This window comes from Pinus tabuliformis, chromosome 1_2 (genome assembly GCF_031772625.1).
Source record: "Pinus tabuliformis cultivar Carrire ecotype Pingquan chromosome 1_2, CPIR1, whole genome shotgun sequence".
NCBI classification, from domain to species: Eukaryota; Viridiplantae; Streptophyta; class Pinopsida; order Pinales; family Pinaceae; genus Pinus; species Pinus tabuliformis.
In genome coordinates, this window is record NC_142298.1 from 832693690 (window position 1) to 832717173 (window position 23484).

A 23484-nucleotide genomic window follows, 5' to 3' on the forward strand; every position below is an offset into this window, starting at 1 on the left:
CATATAGCACATTTATTTCAGTTCATATTTGTATCCGTAATAGTTTTTCACCACTTGTTTTGATGATTACACTACACAGATTAATTATGTTCATTTCCATTCAATGAATGAAGGGGATGATCCAGACTTCATACCAGATTCATGAGGGCAAAATCAAAAATAATTTTACATGCAGGAAAAAGATGAGTTTAACTTCAAAACCACATTGATGGTAGTGAAATTTTCAAAAAAGAAAAGGTTGTCAAAAACTTTACATAGCTCTCTCAAATATGTCAGAAGGTCTTCTCCAAGATTATTCAACAACAATGCCACGAATATATTACACATGTTGATGATATGCATAAAAAATGATCCCTTGACTATGCTTAACCCACATATTTGCATGTGTAACAAGAAATATAATAATATTAATAATAACACAAGATAAATATATTAATAATAATACAAGACAAACTGAATGGGATCTTACCTAACTAAAAACGAGATAACAAATGAAATGCACTAGCAATTGTATTTTACATTTTGTTATCAAGATGATAAGAGAGAACCACAATTGCAATGAAATTGCAAGGCCATACAAGAATCTTTTTGATAGACCTAATGACACAAAATTCACTTGGAGGGCTTTTGCAGTCCAATATATGACATATCGTTTTTGAATTAACAGTGTAGAGTAAGCAGTGGTGAAACTGACCAACTTCATCTGAGCTTGATAGTTCACTTAGCATTCATTGCATTAGGTGTCACATATCGTTTTTGAATTAACAGTGTAGAGTAAGCAGTGGTGAAACTGACCAACTTCATCTGAGCTTGATAGTTCACTTAGCATTCATTGCATTAGGTGTCACGAACAGAGGTGCAGAGAGAAAATTCATTTGAATAAAGAGACTACTGATTATATTGCTTATATTTGAATTTGACAAAACTCCCTTTAGCATCAACAACCAAATAAATTGGAAGCATTTAAGAAGAAATCCATTATCATATACATGCTCACCCTCAAGGCTTACCTGGGTGGTCTATATGGATAGACAAAAGAGATTCTCTTTCCTGACTTCAAGCCTGCCCATTACAGACAAGAAACAGTAAAAGATCAATCAATATTGGCCACGTTCCAAACAGTTCATCCCACTCTTGATGACCCTAACAACCAAATAGTAAAAGAATATTGATGGAGGATACCTTAAAGACATCTTAAATTTCTAGAGACTGAATAACAAAGCATGAAAGATGGTAAGAAGAAGTTATCTCACATTCATTATAACAACGGGTGGAGCATGTATCAACAACTTTGGACCTGTCTGTTACATCTAAAATATAGCCAGTTTCTTTCTTCACAGCTTCCAAATGGCGAGAAATAGCAATGTCACATGCTTTTCTACACGGGAGTAGACAAGAATCCTCCTTGGTTTGTCCCTCTCCCTTTTCACAAGAAGGATTGCCAATAATATTAACCTACAGAATCGTCATGGTCATTATCTGTAAAATCAAGTTAAGTTGAACCTTGGAAAATGGAAACTGCACCAAACTCAGACAAGCAAATTCATATTACAAAGATGCTTATGTTAACTTTCCTGTGAGGACATGAACTAGATTAGAAAAAAATATCTGGAATCATGTACATCTAAAATAATTGAGAAAGGTGGCAGGATCAAATATTTCAATAGAGTGTAGCCAAATATTCCAAGGTAGAAAATGCTCTTTCCTTTTAACCTATAAGAATATAAGATGTTCTCTTTCCTTTTATCCTATAAGAATACAGGATGTGCTCTTTCCTTTTAATCTATAAGAATACAAGATGTTCAAGTTCACAATCTTGCAAAAAATTTACAACATCTATTCCAGTAGAAGTAATGGTACCTTTACATCAATTGGTAAACGTTGGAGTTCAGGAGTCTCTTTGCTAGCTTCCAATGCATTAACACTGCAACAACAAAATTTGAAGAATTTATAGCTAGAAATTCTGAGAAAGGTTCCCATGCATCTATCTATCCCAATGTCTATCACATTTGTTAACGTAACAAGATAATATACAGGTGGGTCTTTAACATGCTTGGTAACTTTACATGTTTCATACGCTAATGGATTTTATTTCCATTGCTGAGAAGTTCTACTAAAGAATATTCTTATTGTAACTGATCATAAGTGTGACTGATCTCTTCAAATTATTCTTCTATATTAAACCAAATTTCTTACACCTTCAAAGCACAAAAGAAAATTTGCCAGCCTCTTTTTCTATATTTTGGAGTCCAGCATGAGATCAGGAAAAGCCTGAAATTTGAACAATACCATTAGCTGCCTGAAGCAATTTACCATTTGGGATAGTTGAAGAAGGATTGTTACTCACATACATGATGCACAATTAGCTTCAGTTTTTGTTTTACTTTTTTATTAATCCTTCAAGGAACAAGTTTGGTGATTGAAGGATACAGTGGTGATCAACTGAAAATGGATATTCTGGTGACAGTAATGAAGACAAATCATGTCACCTTGTGTATGAGAGACTAAAGTATGCTTGGGAACAAATGCGAGGACTTTGAAATGTTCTGCAACACGGATTTTTCAGCACAGGGAATATGGCCTGAATAGCACAATGCTTGTCATTACAGGACCTGAAAATCACAATGGGATTGAAAACTAAGAAGTCAGTTTTCTGAAGAAAGATTAGTGATACCTCTTGGTTGGCCAACACAACCTTAGATTGAGGCCACCTATTTTGAAGCTATTATTTGCCAAATACAAAGCATCTATCATCAGAAAGGAAAGAAGACAAGGATTTTTTCTTGAGCTTGGGAATTGGAAACAAGCATGGAGCTAATTGGAACCTAAGTTGCATAAAACGCTGAAACATCGGAAGTTTCCAAAACAGGTACAGCTGGAAATGCGACCCCCAGAAAATGGAAATGTTGGGCGAAATGTTATATATATATATATATATATATATATTACAACTAAGTTAATAACAAATTATCTTGCAAGAAAAGAAAGGATGAGACACATAAATGTAATATCCCTTCTCAATAAATTTTGCCCAAGGAGGGAATTACCAATTTTGCAATTTTGAGGCTAGTACAATTTTTGGACACCAACTTAGGAAAAGTGGGTCGAATTATTTTGTTGGTGGAATGTGGGGGCCACACCCACATGAAATACGCACCCCATGAAAAGGAAATCAAATGGGCTAAGGGAAAATCGAATTGCTTGGATGGAGGGACCCACATGGGGAAGAAGGCAGCTAGTATAAGTAAGAGGAAGGGAGCAGCTATTGGAACCTTTTGACATCTTCTCATTTACCTTTGTTGCTCAAGCTGTTTAGCTGGGTTACAAGTGTTGTTGAGCACACAAGTTTTCCAGGGAAAAGACTCAACCTTTTCTTCGGTGGACCTTGAGTGCCACCCTAGGAAGACATCTCAAATCTTAGTGGAAAGATTGTGGGGAGGTCGTGGTACTTCCAGCTATACATTCTGCAGCCAGTTCATTCTCTAGAGGGGACACAGAAGCCAAATCGTTCCATCTAGTAGAGCAAGTTCCAAAGGGTGTTTGGGCTGGAGTAATTGGGGTAATTTCACTAAACGGAAGTCCAGCATTTGAGGGGAATTTTGTAGCTGGGAGTTGTTGCTTGGAGGGAGGCCGAAATTAGTGTTGTTGGGCCTGTGCTGGGGGTCACTGGGCAAGTTTTCATGGGGCTTAGATCAGCCTTCTTGTGCGAGATTTTGGTGTGGAAACTCTCGTCTTCCAGGCATAATTTTTGGAGCATCTATGCAACAGATTGAGGAGAGATAAGGCACATTCAGCAACAGAGAATTTGGTGGGACGAAGTTTTCTGGTTTGTTAGGATATTCTGACACACATGAAATAGTTAAGTATAACTTGGTCTAATGTAGAGTTAGGTAAAGTGTGTTTCTTTACTATGTACTTTTGTAACTTACAATCCGGCGGTCACGATATGTTCTAGACATGAAATGATCTGACGATTCATTCTCTCCTCAGTATTACCGACACTTGATCCGTGGCTTAACACCCGATTGGTCCATGATCTCTATTTAAAGAGCATGGAGGGTCATTTGTAGGGTGACCGTTCATGAGAGAAGCTTAAGAAAATTTTCTTTCTTTTACATTAATAAATTCCCTGAAGTGGCCGCTTTGGCTCAAGCCGTGGACTGTTTTCCTCTTTGAGGGTTTTAACCACGTCAAGAATACAGGTGTATTGATCTATGATCTGTTTGTGAACAGTGACCTTTGGTGTTGAAGAACTTACCCTGTAAATTCCTAATGGTATCAGAGCTATTTGAGGGTTGCATCTGTTGGTGATCCAAATCGGAAGCCGATACAATCGCATCCGGCTGTCGTTTCCTAGATCCATTGTTTCTGACCGCTTTCGGGCCGAGAGGACTGCCCTATTGTGTTAGGAGCATCTGTTCCAGTGAGGAAGCCCTTTCGTTTCACACGAAAAGGTTTCCGGTAGCCCTAGCTACATCATTTTTAAGATCTGGAGGTATACAGTCTTTATTTGCAGTGTTAGTTATTTATCTCTCTGTTTATTTTTATTTATTTATCTCTCTATTTTTTATTACTAGATCTATACCTTTCAATTTTGCATATGCTCTTTGCCCCGTGACTCAGTGCGATCTGAGCAAATCAGAAACAGAAAGGAACTATTTTTCTCATGCATATGCTCTTTTCCGTTGCGCCTTACTGTGATCTCAGAAAATCAGAAACATTGAGGAAAATATTTAGTTTTCGACAAAAGCTAACTTCAAGCCATTAGGTTTGGTTTTTTTGTATGTCCCTGTTCAGTTGTGTGGTTTTCTGTTTTGTAGGCAAAAAGTGCTTTTTGAAGTAAGCACGCACCCCAAAGCTTTAGTCGCTACTAGTGAAAAAAAACAAAACAAAAAAAACCAAACAAACAAAACAAAAAAACCTTCCTCTTTTCCAAAAATTACTAACCTTTTAAACTAGCTCACTTGGTCCAAAGTTACTTTATGAGAATAGAGGTCTTGAGTTCAAGTCTTTCTTTTTGTTGAGTTACTTTTTCAAAAAATACATAACTTATGTTTTAAAATTATTTTATGTAAAAGTGTTCTCATCCATTATAAAAAGTGAGTCACTTATAATTCTAAAGTCTCTTTATTTTTTAATAATTCTAAAATCTCTTTATTTTTTATTTAAGTTACAATTTAGTAGGTAGCTCATAAAGTACCATTGTAAAAGTGACTTTCATTTATTTATAAAAGTGGGTCACATAAAATCTTTTCTTTTTAAAGTGAGCTAATTAGATTAAGTTTGGAAAGGGTGGGGATTTTTTTTTAAATATAACATTATCATTCACTTCCACACATTCACGCACTTCGTCAACATCTTCAACAACTTTTTTTCAAAAAGACATAACTTCTTCATCTAGAAACCATTTTCAGAGTCGTTTTTCTTAATTGGCCTAATTTTTCATGTCAAAGGATATAGACTTCTTTCACCTAAGTCCAAAAATGTTATCATTAGAAGAGATGTAAATTTTGTTGAAAATATATCGGCCTACGAGCCTAGTTCGACGGATGTGCCACCTCTCTCTATCCCTTCTACTTCTGAAAATATTTCTTCTTCAGATGATGACAGCGAGGATGACAATCCTCCCCCACCTTCTCAAGATCCTCCTTCAGCTCCTCAGCTTCCAAAATGGGTCCGTGCTACTCGAGATGCAATAGGTGCTCTCGCAGGTGATCCTACAGATCAACGACATACACGTTCTCAGTTCGATGGAGCCTCTTTTTTATTGGCTCAAGCTTCAGCGAATTATGATCCTGACACCTTTGCAGAAGCTTCAGACCACCCAAATTGGGATGCAGCTATGAATGAATAATATCATTCATTATTGGCAAATGATACATGGGATCATGTTCCCCTTCCAAAGGGACGAAAACTTGTTAGATGCAAATGGGTTTACAGAACCAAGTTTGGGCCAGATGGAAAAGTTGATAAACATAAAGCTCATCTTGTTGCTAAGGGTTTTTCACAAGTTGAAGGCATTGACTATACTAAAACCTTCTCCCCTGTTACCAAAATGAACTCTATCCACCTTGTTCTTTCCCTTGCTGCCTCTTTCAAATGGCGAGTCCATCAGATGGACGTTAAATCTGCCTTCTTGCATGGGGACTTGCATCAAGAAATCTATATGGAACAACCTCCTGGCTTTATACAAACAGACTCCAGCCTTGTATGTCGGCTTAAGAAATCCCTTTATAGTCTCAAGCAAACCCCTCGGACTTGGTATGCCAAAATGGATAGCTTTCTTTTAGATACTGGCTTTTCTAAGTGTCATTCTAACAATACTGTCTACACCAAGAAAATGGGTAAGTCTCTTATCATTCTTGTTCTTTATGTTGATGATCTTATCCTTACTAGTAGTGATCCAAACCTTATAAACCATGTGAAGTCCAGCCTTAAAAAGCAATCTGAAATGAAAGACTTAGGATACTTGCATTATTTTCTTGGTCTTCAAGTCTTGCAATCCAAGGAAGGTATTTCCCTTTCCCAATCCAAGTATCCCTGTGATTTTCTACGCCAATTTCACATGGAAGACTGTAAGCCAGCCCCTTCTCCCTTTCAGTCTGGAGTCAAACTTTCAGTCACTTGTACTTCCCCTGAAGTTGATGTTACCTTATACCGTCAACTTGTTGGAAAACTTTTGTATCTGACCCATACCCGTCCTAACCTTTCCTTTGTTGTTGCCCTTATTATCTTCTTTATTCAGAGGTATCACTGCATTGGACCCCAGTTCGTAATGTGGTGGTAATGTCGCCCGTAATATTTGTGATGCAAGGGGGATCCAAGCAGGGGGGAGGATCGGGGGCAGCGCCCTCGAAGCTAAAAATAGATGTGAAATTTCCTTCTAAAATGTTGTAATTTCGTAGTCAATCTAGGCCGTTCATTAGGTGAAGGAGATCTAACGGTAGAAGTTATGTTTAATTTAGGGTTTTTTGCCCTAGAAGGAAACCCCTCACTATATATGAGGGAATTGTATTACGTCTACGTTGAGATCTGTATTCTGAGTGAGAAAGAGAGAGGAGATTGTGTGAGAGCGAAGAAGGAATTACAGCGGATCTGTTGTAGGTTGTATCTCTTCAGTTTGTTGGATAATATAAAAGGAAGGACTGTCTATTTCTCCGTGGACATAGTCCAAATTGGGTGAACCACGTATATCTGTGTCTCTCTTGTTTTATGTGTTTTCAGTGTTTATATTTCTGCAATATATTTTATGTGTTCCATTTCTCTATAATATATAATTATCTAACAACTAAAGCTCCCTTCTCTTTACGGACATTCACCAATTGGAGGAGACTCAGTTTAATGGGAATCACAAGATGAATGGATCAACAAGAGGATAAGGAGTGATTCCAAAGGACTATTCACAAAAGAGACTCAATTGTATGGCTTTCTTGCTTGAGAAGCAAGGTGATATGCTCTCTAGAAAGGGCTAAGAGGACTTTTGAGGCTAGGGCTTTGGGAATATAGCTTGTCAAGAGGTTTCCTAGGACCGAAAATCCTTGTGGAGAGTTGGCATTTATGTGATCTTTGTGAAATCAGAGTTGTGAAGTTGCGAGACCACAAAGGGCCAAGTGAACCTAGAACTAAGTCAAGGATACAAAGTTGATCAACTGAGGGGCTTGACCTAATTAGGGTAGGGAATAGAATCAAAGGACAAATTTTCTTTTGAGAATTAACTACAATGATCCAAATGAGAACACTAGCCAAGGGAAACCTAGGGCGAAAAATGGTCATCGAGCTAGGGATTGCTATATCTCAGGATCCCATCGTCCGAATTGTTTCAAATTTGGAGGAACTCTAGAGGAAACCCTAGAATGGCTATGGACCAAAAATCAAGGTGTTTTGATGACTACAATGAAATTTATTCGATACCCTAGGTGACCTATGGTGGCTAGGCCTAGAAAGAGAGAGAGGAGACAATAAAAATAAGCATTTAGGTCACCACCGACGGATAGATTAGTGCCTTGCCTTCGAGAGAAATGGAGTCAAGATCAAATTATGAATTGGAGGGATTATACCCACTCAAGGAGACCTCTAGACAACTTCATATGGCAATTAGGGCATGAGAGTAGCTGCCCGAAGATTTTATACTTTGATATGCAATAATTGATGACTTACAAGTTATCAAGGTATTTTCAACAAAGATAACCTCTAGGAACATTCACCCATTCATCCATGGCACACGCAATGATGCAACGCTATAAAAGATCAAAATTTCCACATTTTCATTTAGAGTAGCAGTAAATTGCAGACTTGTATAGCGAAAATCCCATCAACATTCATTTGACAAAGTAAATAATAAGAATAAGCATGAAAAAGATTTACTTACATGTACAAATGAGTATATCCAATTATCCAATTATGCAAATAATGAAGCACCAAGACAAGTGAAATAGATCCAAACATCAAAATTCATCCATAACATCCAAACTCATCCTCCAAAAGAGGATGCAAAATTCTTCAAAGAGCTACTAATCCCGCATTCAAGTGATGATGAATGAGAGAGAATGCATCTCTTCTATTTATACAATCCTCTACGGGGTTCAAATGGCCTAATTTGGATTAATAATGCCCCTAAAATAAAATAATGTGCATAATAACAATACTTTTGGTGACAAGCACACCAAATAGCTCAATAACATAAAAATAAGCCTCTAAAGAAGGTAAAATGATCAATAAAGTGAGTCATTGGGCCTTTGAGGAGGCCTAATGAAGTCTTGAGTGTGCCATGATGAGATAATGGACCTCAATATAATGAACAAGGGGTTGGCCCCTTGTTTTCCAAGAAAATTCTCGTGGTGCCCCCAAGTGGGTGTGAGGGGCACAAAGACATCCTCATGGGTCTCCAAGTGGATCAAAAGTGCCTATAAACCAGTGTTGTTAAAATCGCGATAAAATCGCGATTTTTTCAAAAAATCGCGAGTTTATCCCCCAGCCGCTTAAATCGCGATTTTTATCCCAAAAAATCGCGGCTTTTTTTTATACCGATTTTTTCGAAAAAATCGCGATTTTTGTGGAAAAAATCGCAGAGGCGCGGGGCAGCGGGCTTTTAATAGGCAAAAACGATTTTTTTTTATGTCATTATGATGTCGCCGCGCGGAGGAGGAGGAGAAGAGGTGAGGGAGAGGAGCTGAAGGGTTTCCGTCGAATTTGGGAGCGAATCCAAGTGTTTTTAGGAGAAATCCAAGACAAGATCACCAATTTGTCCATAAAAAGGGTATGTAGATTATTTTTTTTTTGTTTTGCTTCTATAAAAACTTTGTTTTTCATTGTTTTTAAAGAATTTTTTGTAATTTTTCATTGATTTGGGATGGGTAATTTGTTATGACTATGAGAACCAATTTTTTATTTTTATTTTCTCATTTGTTTTAAACATTGTTTATTTTTTTTGAATTTTCATTGTTTTTTGGCATTTGCCATTGGCATTTGGTTGGGTAACTTGGGTTTGGAAATTGGGATTTTGGAAATAATTAACTTGTAATTTTGTAAATGCTAAATTGTAATTTGTATTATGTAATCCTAAATTCCTATTTCCTAATCCTTATTTTTCCATAGGTTTGCAAATTCAAAATTCAAAAACAAACATGCCAAGGAAATTGGATCCTTTCTGGGAATATGGTGAACCTAAAACTCCGAATGATAGACAAAACTTGTATTGCAAGTTGTGTGGAAAGGAGATATTCGGGGGGGTGTACAGGTTGAAGTTCCACCTTGCACAAATCCCTGGACATGATGTGGGGCCCTGTCTAAATACAAATCCTGAAATTATCCAAAGAGCCATGAGAGCATTGGGAGAATTAGAGCACACTAGAGAGGCCAAAGAAGAACTCAAAAGGCAACTAAAAAGGTCAACTGAAGGAAGTGGGCCAAGTGGCACTGGTTCTACTGCAGCGTCAGTCAATCCGGTAGCTGCATCATCATATTTTGTTCCTCGAACCACACCTGGTTCACAACCAACTATCGGTTCAATGCTAAAAAGAACTGAAAAAGAACAAGCTGACAGGTTGATGACAAAATTTCTCCTCTGGAGTGATATTCCTTTCAGCATTGTAAGGAATAATCCATTTTTCCAACCTACTGTTGATGTTATTGCCAGTGTTGGCCCGGGGTACAAAATCCCTTCTCTTCATGATTTCAGAGGTCGGCTTCTTCAAGATGAAAAGCGTGACTGCACCCAAAGATTGGAGGATTTTAGGGCATCATGGGCACAAACAGGATGCACTGTTATGTCAGATGGTTGGACTGACCAAAAGGGGAGAACCCTTATAAACTTCTTGGTTAGTTGTCCCAAGGGGACTATGTTTATCAAATCTATTGATGCAACTCATCAAATCAAAGATGCAAGAACTTTATGTGATTTGCTGGATGTGTTTATTTTGGAGGTGGGTGCAGAAAATGTTGTCCAAGTCATAACGGACAATGCTGCAAATTATGTTGCTGCTGGTAGAATGCTTATGGACAGGCATCCTACTTTATTTTGGACACCTTGTGCTGCCCATTGTATTGATTTGATGTTAGAGGACATAGGGAAAATTCCCTTTGTCAAAGAGATTGTTGACTCATCAAAAAGCATCACAAAATTTATTTACAATCACACATCTGTGCTTAGCTTGATGAGAAAATGCACCAACAACAAAGAGTTGGTGCGCCCCGCCATTACACGGTTTGCGACGAGTTTCATATCTCTTCAATCCCTCTTGAATTCTATGTGGGATTTCAAGAGAATGTTTCTTTCAGAGGAGTGGCGTGCTTCGTCAATGAGCCGCAAACCAGAAGGAGAGGCCGTGTGCAGACTAGTTTCATACCAGGAAGACTTCTGGGCGGGAGTGCAGGAGGTGTGCGCTGTTACTGAACCTTTGGTAAAGGTTCTTCGGTTGGTTGATGGTGAGAAGCCCGCAATGGGCTATTTGTATGAAGCCATGGACAGGGCCAAAGAAGCCATTCGGTCCTACTATGATGATAAGGGAGATGATGGGCTTCAGAGACAACTCCTTCTATGGGAAGTCATTGATGAGCGATGGAACAACACACTCCATCGTCCCATTCATGCTGCTGGGCTTTTCCTGAAACCTGCATTTTCTTATGCATGTGGGTTTGATTTTGATGCTGAGATCGTGGATGGATTATTAACCTGTGTCCAGAAGATGGTGAGATCTCCAGAACAACGTATAGAGATCTCCAAACAAATTGAGACATATAAGATGTCAGGTGGCACATTTGGCTTTGAGATGGCTGTCACTGATAGGACGATTAAAATGCCAGGTATTTTTTAGTTTGTACTTTGTAACTTTGTTTCAAATTTCATTGTCTCTTCAAATTCCATTTTTTTCTTATGTTTATTTAAAATTTTATTTGTAATTTTGTTGTAGACGCATGGTGGAAGATGTATGGTGGCAGAGTACCCCTTTTGCAAAAGCTTGCCGTACGCATCCTCAGCCAAACATGCAGCTCCTCGGGATGTGAGCGCAATTGGAGTGTATTTGAAAAAATACACAACAAGAAGCGCAATAGGTTAACACTTAAACATTTAAAATATTGCAAATTTCCAAATAAATTTTTGAATTCATTAAACAATATTTTTTTTATAATATTAATTATTAATTATTATTTCATGAACTTTGTACAGGTTGGAGTCCCATAGACTTAATGACATGGTCTATGTCTACTACAATCTTCGATTGTGGGTGAGGCAACTAGAGAAGACACCTGATATGGATGCCATCTCATTGGATGGGATTGACACCACTGCTGAATGGAGGGTTGAGATCGAGAGGCCTCTCCTGGATCCCACTGATGATTGGTTAGTGCAGGATGAGGGGGAGGAGGAGGGGGAGGAGCAGGAGCAGGATCAGGAGGAGCAGGAGGAGGAGGAGCAGGAGCAGGAGGAGGAGGAGTTGGAGGAGCAGGTGGAGGAAGTGACACCGCCTACCCGGGCTACCACTACCACTAGTAGAGGACGTGGTCTCCGTCTACCTACAGTAGCTGCTACTTCTACTTCTTCAGCTTCTAGAGCACGTCAGACTCCACTGCCATTTCCACCAGCATCTTCATCTATGGGGAAAGGGAAAGCAGTGACATTTTCTCGCAAGAGGGGCAGAGGAAATCAATAGGATTAGAGTCTTAGACTTTCATTTTATTGTATATGACATTATGACATGATGAGATACATTATCATATTTTTTGTTGATATTTTGAGGCTGAGTTGGGACTCAGGACTTACTATTCAGGACATTATTCAATGTTATGTGTGATTTTAGCGCTAGAAATGATATTAAACATCTTATATATTAGTTTTTTTTATCATATTTATGTCTCAATGTATTTATTTTATGTTGTAGATGGTTTAGATATTAAAAAAATTGAAAAAAAATGAATATTTTTGTGCCAAATGCTTTTTTCCCGCTTTTTTCCCACTTTTGCCGATTTTTTCCGCTTTTTTCCCGGCGCCGATTAAATCCCGCTCGCGCTTTTAACAACATTGCTATAAACCATCTGCAAGGGCTAGGATGATGATATAAGCCCTCATCGGGACCTCGGATCATTTGCCAAGTGTGTGGTGTAAGTGTGGAGTCAGTTGGGCATGGTGAACCAAGGGCATCATCCTCATCCAAAAGGTGGAACATGAGCAATAAATGAGTGGTGTTGGGGATCCATGAAGTACTATTTGCCATGGTGGAAGCCCATGGCTCTTAACGCTCACCCTACAAGTGCCAAGGTGGCCTTCTGAGGGGGCTAGGACCCCGTATAGGGAGACTAAGCCCCAAATGGAGACCCACCTGCAATCCTGCATAAGATCCAATGTGTCCCCTTGCTCTCCAATACAACAAATCATTAGAATAATCAAGTAAATGAGCTTACAAGTCATGGAATCAATGGGGCACGTCATGTTGGCATGCCCTTCCATAGTGGGCTTTGGCATGTACAAGTGTCTCCAAGCTCAATAGGGGGTTAATCAAGGACCCTATTAGGTGGTTTCAACCTTTAAAGGGGCTGAAATGTCCATGGTACATCCCTCAAGTGGTGTTATTGCTCAGAAATGTCCTCTTGGCTGTAGGAGAGAAATTCCTAAGGTAACCATTCAAACCAATCTTACAAATTGAAGGCTAGCCCCTTCAATCGAGAGAGGGCTTTCTCTGATAGTTGAATCACTAAATTTAGCAATTGACTGTACATTCACACAGTGATTAGATCTTCAGTTGAGTTGTGTTGAGGTAGGGTTTGGTTGGGCATAAGGAAGATATTCCATTGGGCAATGGAGTTAACAAGCTAGGGTTTATGGCAACTTACCAAGATACTGGCTATCTGATTAGGATTGACAAAGGCAAGGTAGATGGCACATCCAAGACATTTCAAATCATTGTTGTAGCTAAAAGAGGAAAATAGAAAAACAATCCACTACAGTAGGGCATATTAAATGAATCCTAAAAGCTTTAGAAGATAAGAGTGCAAATATTTTAATCTATGAGACACAACATCAAAAACAAGGATGAATTCTGTAACATTTATTCTCATTCAAATATCAGAACACATTACATTCAAATGATATTACAAAGAGGGAAACACTGAAACATGTAGAAATTATAGACTAAGAGATACCATCACATGAATCTTTGTCACTAATCAAAATATACTGATCTTGGCAAACTGTAAATTAATAAAGCTTTCAACACATAGACAATAGTTATCTTTTCATCAAAAACCAACCCTTGGTCCTCCTTTTACATTTAATTTATAGAAATACTACATAGGTTTCAGATCCACAATTTGTGGAAAGTATTAATTACAATAATCCTCAAGATCCAAAAGAAATGGATCTGAAAACCTCTTAACCCATCTTTAGTAAATTGTTTGAAATAATCAAGGAGATGGTTAGATCTGATCCCCAAGTCGAATTGATGAGGTGGCTCATCAATAGTTGTCTATGAGTTTATTTTTAGAAAAATAAATCTGGCGAATTCCTAAAAAATAGGGTCCAAAGATGCATTCATATCTTCCAAACCATGACACCTGTTGCAAAACGGAAACAGGTTTTTGTAAATCATCTTGTTCACAACAAAAACCTCTTTTAGTTTTTTGAAATTCATCACCACCTGTTCAGAAACTACGTTTTTAAACAATGTCTAAAACAAGAAAAAAAGGATTACAAAATCTGGAAAAATAGGCCTCAAACATTCCTTTGTAGTTTCCAAACCATAATGTTTCGGTAAAATCTGAAAGAGTTTTGTTGAAATCAGCCCATTTCCAACAAAAGCTTTTTCTGGTTTTTTAAAATTCATCACCACTTGCTTGGGACATATGTTTGAACAGGGTGACCAAAATAGGAAAAAATAGAGTGTTGTCATTTCTTCTTAAATCACTTCTCGCCTTTAGTTGGTAAACTTGTTCCCTTTGCAACTTTTGTCACTTGAAATTTCATGTCCCGAACCCTAGTTGTGCTTCCATCAAGGGAGTTTATGAAATCTGCTACACGCAGTAAAAAATGCTAAAAAAATCCTCTATCTACTGCAAACTAGTTTCCTGGGTATGCTAGAAATGGCCTTTTTACAAAAAACTGCAATTTTTAGGGTTTAAAACCTTCTCTAATGCTTGGAAAGTCCACCAAATGTCACATTAGGCTTGAACATGAGTTAAATTACTTTAAAAATGGTTTGGGCACTTGAAATGCTTCAAAGGGCAGTTAGAAACCTTTTAACTTTATATTTCCTATAGGCGCCGCCTGTTTTCGATATACTTCATTAGATTGGCTACAAAACTTAGGTAAAACATTAGGCATGACATAATAAACCTCTTTGACATGTTCCTAACCCTTATGCCATCGTTTCACATAAAAAATTAATATAGTCCAACACTTGAGCTTTCACTCTTTCTAAATGAAGTTGTCAACTGATTCTCAAAACATTTGAACCCTTTGTGAAGATACAAACCTAGTGCTAACAGGTGGCAAGTGGCAAATGATATAGTAATGGAATGGAGTGGGGACCAGGGGAATCATCCAAACCACACGTCATGGTACAAGGGTAGCTATAATAGGGGAAGCCCACACCTGGGTATATGAGTGTAGGAGGGAGAAAATCGTGGTACGAGTTACCCCAGCCTTTGCTTTTCCACCCTTCTTCATATTCCTTTTTCCTTTGATTGATTTTTCTTCATAACTGCTCGGGGCTCTAGGGGATGAGAGCATGATGTGTAGTATATAGCAGTGCATACCCCCTTAAGGTGGGGCAGTTCATCACCCACCAGGGTTTGGGACAATCATGGGTTCCTTAATGATGGAGGGGGATCATCTAGGGCCCTAATAACTAGGATAATGGCCATGGATAAGGGGTAGAGCTCATGTTCAGTTTTTGCCCACATGCTATATTTGTATTTCCCAGCCATCTTTTGCATTTTGTGGTACATTTCCTATTGAGAGTGGCCAAATTATGCTTTTTCATTTCTTTTTAGCTGCAACAACCTTCAGGGCATCATTCCAAGCCCGACCAAGGTGTGGACAAGGGGAGGGGGAGGCTAACCCTATGTGGAGCCATTTGAAACATGTGTACCCAAATGGGGAAAATGATGAATGGGGTCAAAATGAGCAGAAAGGAGTGATGTATATGGTGTCGGGAAGCGGGACCATGCAACCAAAATCAAGATTTCTCATGTAGTGCTAACCCTAAAGCTAGTGGCCACTAACTGAAATCCCACAGGACTAGGATATAAGGATAAACACCAAATTGGCCGAGGAGAAAAGAGCACAAACCTAGCCTGCTCTTTCCGTCGAATCCCCCCACCAATCCATGCCCAAAAGCGTCCATGAAAAGTAAACAAAATTACTCAACTAAATCAATGAGAAGTCAAACCTTCGGGGTCGAGAGGCCCACCTTCAAACATACATTCATAATAGATGGGCGAGGGACCACATGGCTAGCTTAGGGGGCGGAGAAAATGGCACATCGAGCTATCTGGTGGCTGCAAGGGGTTGTCGGCTACCGGCTGAGGACCATCTAGGAGAAAATATTTATCCTATGCATACTACCCACAGATAGTGGGTAACAGGACCTGCTGCATTTTGGTGATGGTATGCCTTGTGTTAGACCTCTTAATGTGACATACATCTTGTGAACTATAATGCCTTTTGAATTTGGGGGCCCATTAGAATGATCATGACTCACAACATTTTGATTCTTGATAACTATGGTCTTGTTATTGGGGGCAGGGAATGGGAAAGGCTCGATGTCTTCAACATGATAGGGATTTTAGGTTCCCTGTAAAAGACAAATGGTGTCCCATCATAAGTAGGGACAGTGGCATATGATAGATCCATTTGCAATTGGCCACCTATTGAAGCACACCACTTCATTAGAGAAATTTTGAGGTCTAAGTGGGCCTCCTAAGAAATATTATAAAATAATAGTGGAAATAATAAAATAAGATTAGATCACATCAACAAATTTTAGAGGGAAAAAAGAAAAAGCTTATTTTTCAACTCGTATTTTCAACTTATCTCTCTACGGTTTTACTCAAATTTCAAGCAGAAGCACTCGTTGGATACAGAATTGAATTCCTCATCCAAGGAGTGTAAAAACTCGATTACCCGATTCCTACTGCAGCAACTAATGTTAATTCGATTAACCAATTTACTTGTCTGCTATGACAAATATCGAATTAAATACACTACAGCCTACACAAATAAAAATTGTGGAGCTTAAATACAACACAGGAGAGAAATAAACATCACACACATCTACATGGTTATTTTTGGACAAATGTCCCCGGAAAAACCCAATGTGGGAAAATCGGTGCAGCAGCTGAGGGTTTGTATTATTAAGCAATAGTTTTATGAATACAATCTTTGGATGCCTTTTTGGCTATCCAATACAGAGAATATGACTGACAAAGAGATGAGTGGGATATACCTCACACTATCATTGGAGATCCTGACTTATCTAGCCACAGAATGGCTAGCCCCTAGTTGCCTCTGTGCAGTCACTGCATAGGCCCTGTGTCACAGCATCTGGGGGTTGCGTCACTCCCTCTGTTGATCGATTTTCCTCTGAGACTTCGATTTCTGCCCTCCCGATCTCACACCCCAACTTCTAGCTTCCAAACTCGACCTCTTCAACAAAATACGGATCTCCTCTCAAGCTCTGCATCGCTTTTGCATCAGTCTATGCTGCCCAGCGTAACCTCTGCATTGCCTCTTCGGGATCTCTCTCTACCTCCTCTGCAATGTATTCCCAAATCAGGAAATTCTCCAACCAACACTATCCCTGCCCCTCACTACAAGAAATATCCTCAATTGATTCTCTAGCAATTGTTGCGCTGCACCCTCTAAGAAATTCGATCTCTTGATCTCCCACTCAATATGTTTTCCAAATGCCCATCAAGCCTCCTCTTATAATCCTTCTGTTGAGAACCAACAACCCAAATTAGATTTTAATCAATGGCTCAGATTATTTTGGCTTGATCCTCGTCTTCTTCTAGAAGTTTCACCCAAAATTTGATTAATACCCTTTAATTAATTTAATTTCCTAAGTTTAGACTTAAGCACCCATTAAAAATAATTAATTATTTTAATAAAACTGTCTCTGGGTGTAATTTCCCAAAACGATTCCTGCGTATTGTTGAATGCATGTGTCCAGGCCTCCCTACAAATTTTAAGGCTTAGAGCACATCCATTGCTACCAAAAATCAACACTCCCTCTTAGCGAGGAATGTCCTCTGGTAATGCAACCTGCTAAAGCATCACCCTTCTCTGTAACATCTCCCTCTGCGCTTCTGATGTCTAACATTGCTACCCACCAGCTACTGCGAAAATGTTGCAATTGTATTGTTGTTGACCCTGCCACTGCCAACATTGCATCTGTACTACAACCCTCATATTTTATGCATCTGTGTTGTTGCTGGCACTGCCACTGCCAACACTGCATCTGCACTGCAACCTTCTCCAACTGCTACTGCCACTGCCAACATTGCATCTGCACTACAACCTTCTCCAAACGTTGTTGCTACTGCATCAGCAACAGAAAAGCATCCAAAATTACTGAACAAGTGTTCAGCATGATGCAGTTGTTGTTGGAGTTCTGACTGCTGCTAGTCTCTACGCTGACCCTCTGAAGCACCTGCGATGTTGTAATATTCCTAATTAGCCCCAGCTAATTGAAATATTCGATTTTGCCAAATTTTGCCTTCTATAGTTATTTTGTAAATAAAAAAGTGAGAAAGGGGGACATAACTCACTTTTAGAATAAAAGTCACTTCCTAATAGCACAACGTTGTGACTTAAAGGGAGAACCAAGGGGGCCAAAAGGGGGACGCATAAATGGAGCCCACGCAGACACATGAAGGGACTGCGCAGGAGGGGAGGAACACGTGGCCAAGGTGTAATCACGCAGGAGAAGGTGAGCATTGGGATTGAGAGAGGCAAAATCTATAAAAGAGGGAGGAGCCCCCTCATTTTGATCATTCAGTTATGTGCATTTGTGATAGTCGTTTTGGCTTAGACCACGCTGGCTATTTAGCTAGTCTGCAGCACTGTTTAGTGCATTGAGTGTCTCCGTTCGAAGATCTCACCCTTAGCCCCGGGGGACTTCGAGTGCCTGCTTGGGCAAGGTATTTCGTTGGCATTTCAGCAGCAATATCTTCAACATTTTAGCAATCGTTTTATCAGTGTTCTGGAGGATGCGCAGTACTAGGAGAGGGACGGAGTTCCTTTTGGGAGCAGTTCTGGACTGAGGCTTTGTGGAGGATTTGAGCCGAGGGGTTGAGCAAGAGATCAGCTCTTCCATATTGGAGGAGTTTGGCAGAGTTTTGGGCTGAGTTTCAGAAGGTTTTATTCAGTGGCAGCGGAGAGCAGTGAGGAACTGCGCAGAACCCCAAGGGGGTGATTTTCGGGGGTTGGCCATTCCACGAGAGCTTTCTGGGTTTTTCTGGGTTTCTCGAGTAGAGTCCGATTCCAGAGTTTCAGCTTTTTCTGAGGAGGGGAGCAGCCCCAAATCCTCGTTTGATTTCTAGCAGCAACAACAGCACAACAGTTTCCCAGCAGCTTGGACGCAGATCAGAGAGGGGCCATTCCTTTACTATTCTGAGTGTATTTCTTCACTTGCCTAGTGCAAGTAGAGGTTCCATCTTCCTGATCACCTCTTGTACTCATTTTATTACTCAGTATAATAAAATGGCTTAGCATTCTCTCTGCATTTCTTATGTATCTGCTTATGGTTTATTTGATATATCATATCATTGTTATTTGTATCTCTTTGAGCATTCTCGGCTATTATACCACTTGTGTGTTTTTATTATACTCTTAGACAAAGTCTGGAAAGGGCCAGGTAGCCTCTGGATCTCGTCCTCTTTTTAGAGGCGACATATCTGGTAAATGACCTCCCAGTCCATCTCTGGTTGGAGTTTGCTTGTGTTTAGGGTATATTCCTAATAAGGGATATTACAGATGTTGCTGACTCTGCTCTGTGCGAAGTACACTGCTGCAAACTCTAGCTCTGCATTGCTCAATCTCTAGCGCTCCTAGCTACTACAACTGTCACTCCGACACTCCTTTGCACCAACTCACACTGGTCCATCCTGTTACTTATGATCTGGCCTCCCGTAGCAAGGTATTGATTTGAGAGGTGGACTCCTTAAGGATCCTGCCCATCTGCAGTTTTGTCAAACTACAGTGCTAAATCACCCCACCTTGGGCAATCATGGCAAACTCCTCCTATTTGATCTGTGCAGATGCAGCGTTCAAATCATGCTTCTCGTCCTTGTCCTTCTTCTTGAGAGGACATTGTGTTGTGTAGTGACGAAGTTCACCGCACCGGAAGCACTTGATCTTCGAAACATCTTTCTTCTTCTTCCGCTGCTCCTACTGCCCCTTCGATGCAAGGGTTGCATTCTCATCCTCCTCCTTTGGCTTTGTCCCACTGTTGTTGCTGCTACTATCAAGTTTGCACTTGACTAAGTCTCTCCTCATCTCTTCCTACTGAAGAGCAACCCACATTCCTTCCCAATCCGGAAATCTATCTTTGACCAGGATGCTCTGGACAAACACTTGCCATTCTTCTAATACTGAATTTAGGGCCAGGCTCACCATCTCAGTAGGTTAAGGTGTTGAACCCATAGCTGCCAACGAGTCTCAGATCTCCTGAAGCTTCGTTAGGAATGGATCAATGCGTTCCCCCTTCTGCATCTGTGTGGATCTCATCTTCTGCTCCAAGTACATCTTCTATTACTCGGAAGATCCTTCATATAATGTGGCCAATGCTTCCCACATCTGTCGGGTTGTATCATTGTCGGCAATGTGACACACTACGTGATCCCTCACTCCATCGAGGATCAACTGCTTGGCCTTCGCCATCTCAGCCTTGTACTTCTTGAGCAGATCTGGATCCGCAGGTACAGCTACCACATTATCGACATAGGTCTTGAGATCGTGCTCATCCAGAAGGCATGAGATCCTTGCCTTCTAGATCACATAGTTGGATGCACCCTCCAACCAATCCTAATCTCGCAACCCATTAGCTGCCATCTTTGCCAACGAACTGTCGAACTACCTCCTCTCTCCTCTGCGCAGCACTAGATTAGCCTATGCACTCGCTACTGGAGTTAGTAAATCGTCTCCTCTCCGCTCCTACTTAGCAATAGAGAAATCGAATTCCCTGGCAAGGAATTATTTGAGGAAGAAATTCCCTCAAGTGTGTCACTTTCTCTCCCATTGACGCTACTCTACCAGTAACTGCTGCAAAATATCTGTGTCCCAGCTGAAGATTTGCTCTGTAAGGAAAATACGTTGCTCCCTTCTGCCTCTGGAAAGCTTCGAGCTGGAGATCGAATATCGCTATCGACTCACTCAGAGAAATCGATTTCTCCTCAAAACTTTGACCTTCTGGCCCAAGGACTGCGCTGCCTGTTGGGGTTTCAAATTGCTGCCTCTGCAGTAATTTCGAACTCCTCTTCCTTTCTGCTTCTAATCTCTTCTGCTCACGATCTATCCTATGATACCACGTGAAAAATCAGTTACCTGATTCCTATTGCAGCAACTGATGTTAATTCTTCTAATTGTTGATTCGATTAACCAATTCACTTCTTGTGTGCTATGACAAATATCGAATTAAATACACTGCAGCCTACACAAATAAAAACTGCGGAAACTAAATATAGCACAGGAGAGAAATAAACATCACACACATCTACACAGTTATTTTTGGACAAATGTCCCCGGGAAAACCCAACGCGGGAAAATCAGTGCAGCAACTAAGGGTCTGTATTATTAAGCAATAGTTTTCTGAATACAATCTTTGGATACCTTGTTGGCTATCCAATACAGAGAATATGACTGACAGAGAGATGAGTGAGATATACCTCACATTATCACTAGAGATCCCGACTGATCCAGCCACAGAATGGCTAGCACCTTCCTGCCTCTACGCAGTCACTGCATAGGCCCTGCATCACAACTTCTGGGGATTGTGTCACTCCCTCTACTGATCAATTTGCCTCTAAGACTTTGATTTTTGCCCTCCCGGTCTCACACCCTAGCTTTTGGCTTCCGAACTCAACCTCTTCAGCAAAATACAGATCTCCTCTCAGGATCTACGATGCTTCTGCGTCAGCCTACACTACTCAGTGTAGCCTCTGCGCTGCCTCTTCCGGATCTCTCTCTGCCTCCTCTGCAATGTATTCCCAAATCAGGAAATTCTCCAACCAGAACTATCCCTGCCCCTCACTGCAAGAAATCTTCTCAATCGATTCTCTAGCAACTGCTGCGCTGCCCTCCCTGAGAAATTCTATCTCTTGATCTCTCACTCGATATATTTTCCAAATGCCCATCAAGTCTCCTCTTATAATCCTTCTGTTGAGAACCAACGGCCAAGATTAGATTCTAATCAATCGCTCCGATTATTTTGGCTTGATCATCATCTTCTTCTAGAAGTTTCACCTATAGTTTGATTAATAACCTTTAATTATTTTAATTTCCTTAGTTTAGACTTAGGGACCCATTAAAAATAATTAATTATTTTAATAAAACCGTCTCTAGGTGGAATTTCCCAAAACTATTTCTGGGTATTGTGGAATGCATGTGTCTAAGCTTCCCTGCAAATTTTGAGGCTTAGAGCACATCCAATGCTACCAGAAATCAACAAGGAGTACCCATGTTACATACTTTCGATGGACCCTGCTACACGAAAAATGAGAAATACATGAAAAAATGTGATTGCAATCATGCTTTTTATGTATTTCTCATCTTTTGTGTAATAGGGTCCATCGAAAGTATGCAACATGGATACTCCTTGGATGAGGAATTAAAATCTACATCCGAGTGCTCCCACTTGAAATTTGAGTAAAATCATAGGGAAATCAGCCAATTTTATTTTTTTTTATCTTTTAATCTTTTTACTTTTTTACTCCAAAAATGGTAAATCATCCCACATGGTTGACATGATCATCTTGGTTCTTATAAAGTTGATTTTGGTTGTACATTTTTGTTTTGAAGCCCATTTTAGACCTCAAAATTTCTCTAATGTCTTGATAGCAAAAAGAACATATCACAAGCATCAGGCACATCAATGACTACAATATCCATCGACACAAATATATCCTTGTTAGCTACCAGAGACACCTTTACATATATAATGAGACAATAGATAGGTATAGATTTGGAATCAAAACCACATACATTCTTATAAGGTCTATTGATGCCCATTTCTACCTAACACGTGACTAATGGCATAACATTTGTTGAGGCACTTGAATCAAGGATACAACTATGCAATATAGGGTTATTGATCACTAGGGATAACAAGAATGGCTCATGACCTCCATTCTTCCTATCAAAGTACACATTTTGTAAGATGACAAGAGGACCCTCAGGCTTTTCCTCAAAGTCAAATGCCTTCCTAATTTTCCTCCTTTGAGCAGGAAGGTCCGCCATCTCCATAAGAGGGACTTGCACATTAACTTTAGCCAAAAAAATTGTCATATCCACATCTATGCAATATCATTTTTCCTAGGTTTTGACTTTGGTTTATTTTGAGTTTGAACTTGAAAACTATTCTTCTTTTGGGATGCAAGTCCAAAGTTGGAGCTTGCTTGGCCCTGGTTAGTATTTCTCTTGGAATATTGCAAACCTTTACACCCTCCACTATTTTCCGCATCCATGATCGGTTCAGCTTGATCATTGGTATTTTCACTATGGACTTGCTCTAGCTCTGAGTGGAAATAAGTGTCACCAAGAAAGATGTTAAAGGGAGCACTATCATTCACCGTGTTTAAGTGCTCAGAGACTTCTTACTCCTCCACTTGGTTGTAAGGACATTCTTCTTGAGAGTGATACTCCTCACAAGGTTGACAACAAGGAGACCCTTTTTTCCCTACCAAATTGGTTGGGGCAAGTGTGTTTGGAACACTTTGCTGGTTGGCACGAGCTGCCTCAGGGGCCTTCTTATTGAAAGGTTTGTCCTTGTTGAA

The 23484-nt window shown here is 39.8% G+C and overlaps 1 protein-coding gene across 3 annotated transcripts in view; it reads right to left on the reverse strand.

Annotated features, from left to right (window-relative positions):
• Nucleotides 1-485: 485 nt before the first annotated feature.
• The window catches only part of LOC149208503 (uncharacterized), a 62606-nt gene continuing 39607 nt past the window's right edge, over nt 486-23484 (reverse strand). For 2 of the 3 annotated variants that reach the window (XM_089394087.1, XM_089394084.1), the window contains 3 exons: nt 1861-1924; nt 1254-1455; nt 486-1062 (listed from right to left, as the gene is read on the reverse strand). In XM_089394087.1, the coding sequence (XP_089250213.1) occupies nt 1007-1062; nt 1254-1455; nt 1861-1924 (322 nt within the window). In that variant the 3' untranslated portion in view covers nt 486-1006. The remainder of the gene's footprint in view (nt 1063-1253; nt 1456-1860; nt 1925-23484) is intronic. The other variant, XM_089394086.1, reaches the window with a different exon arrangement.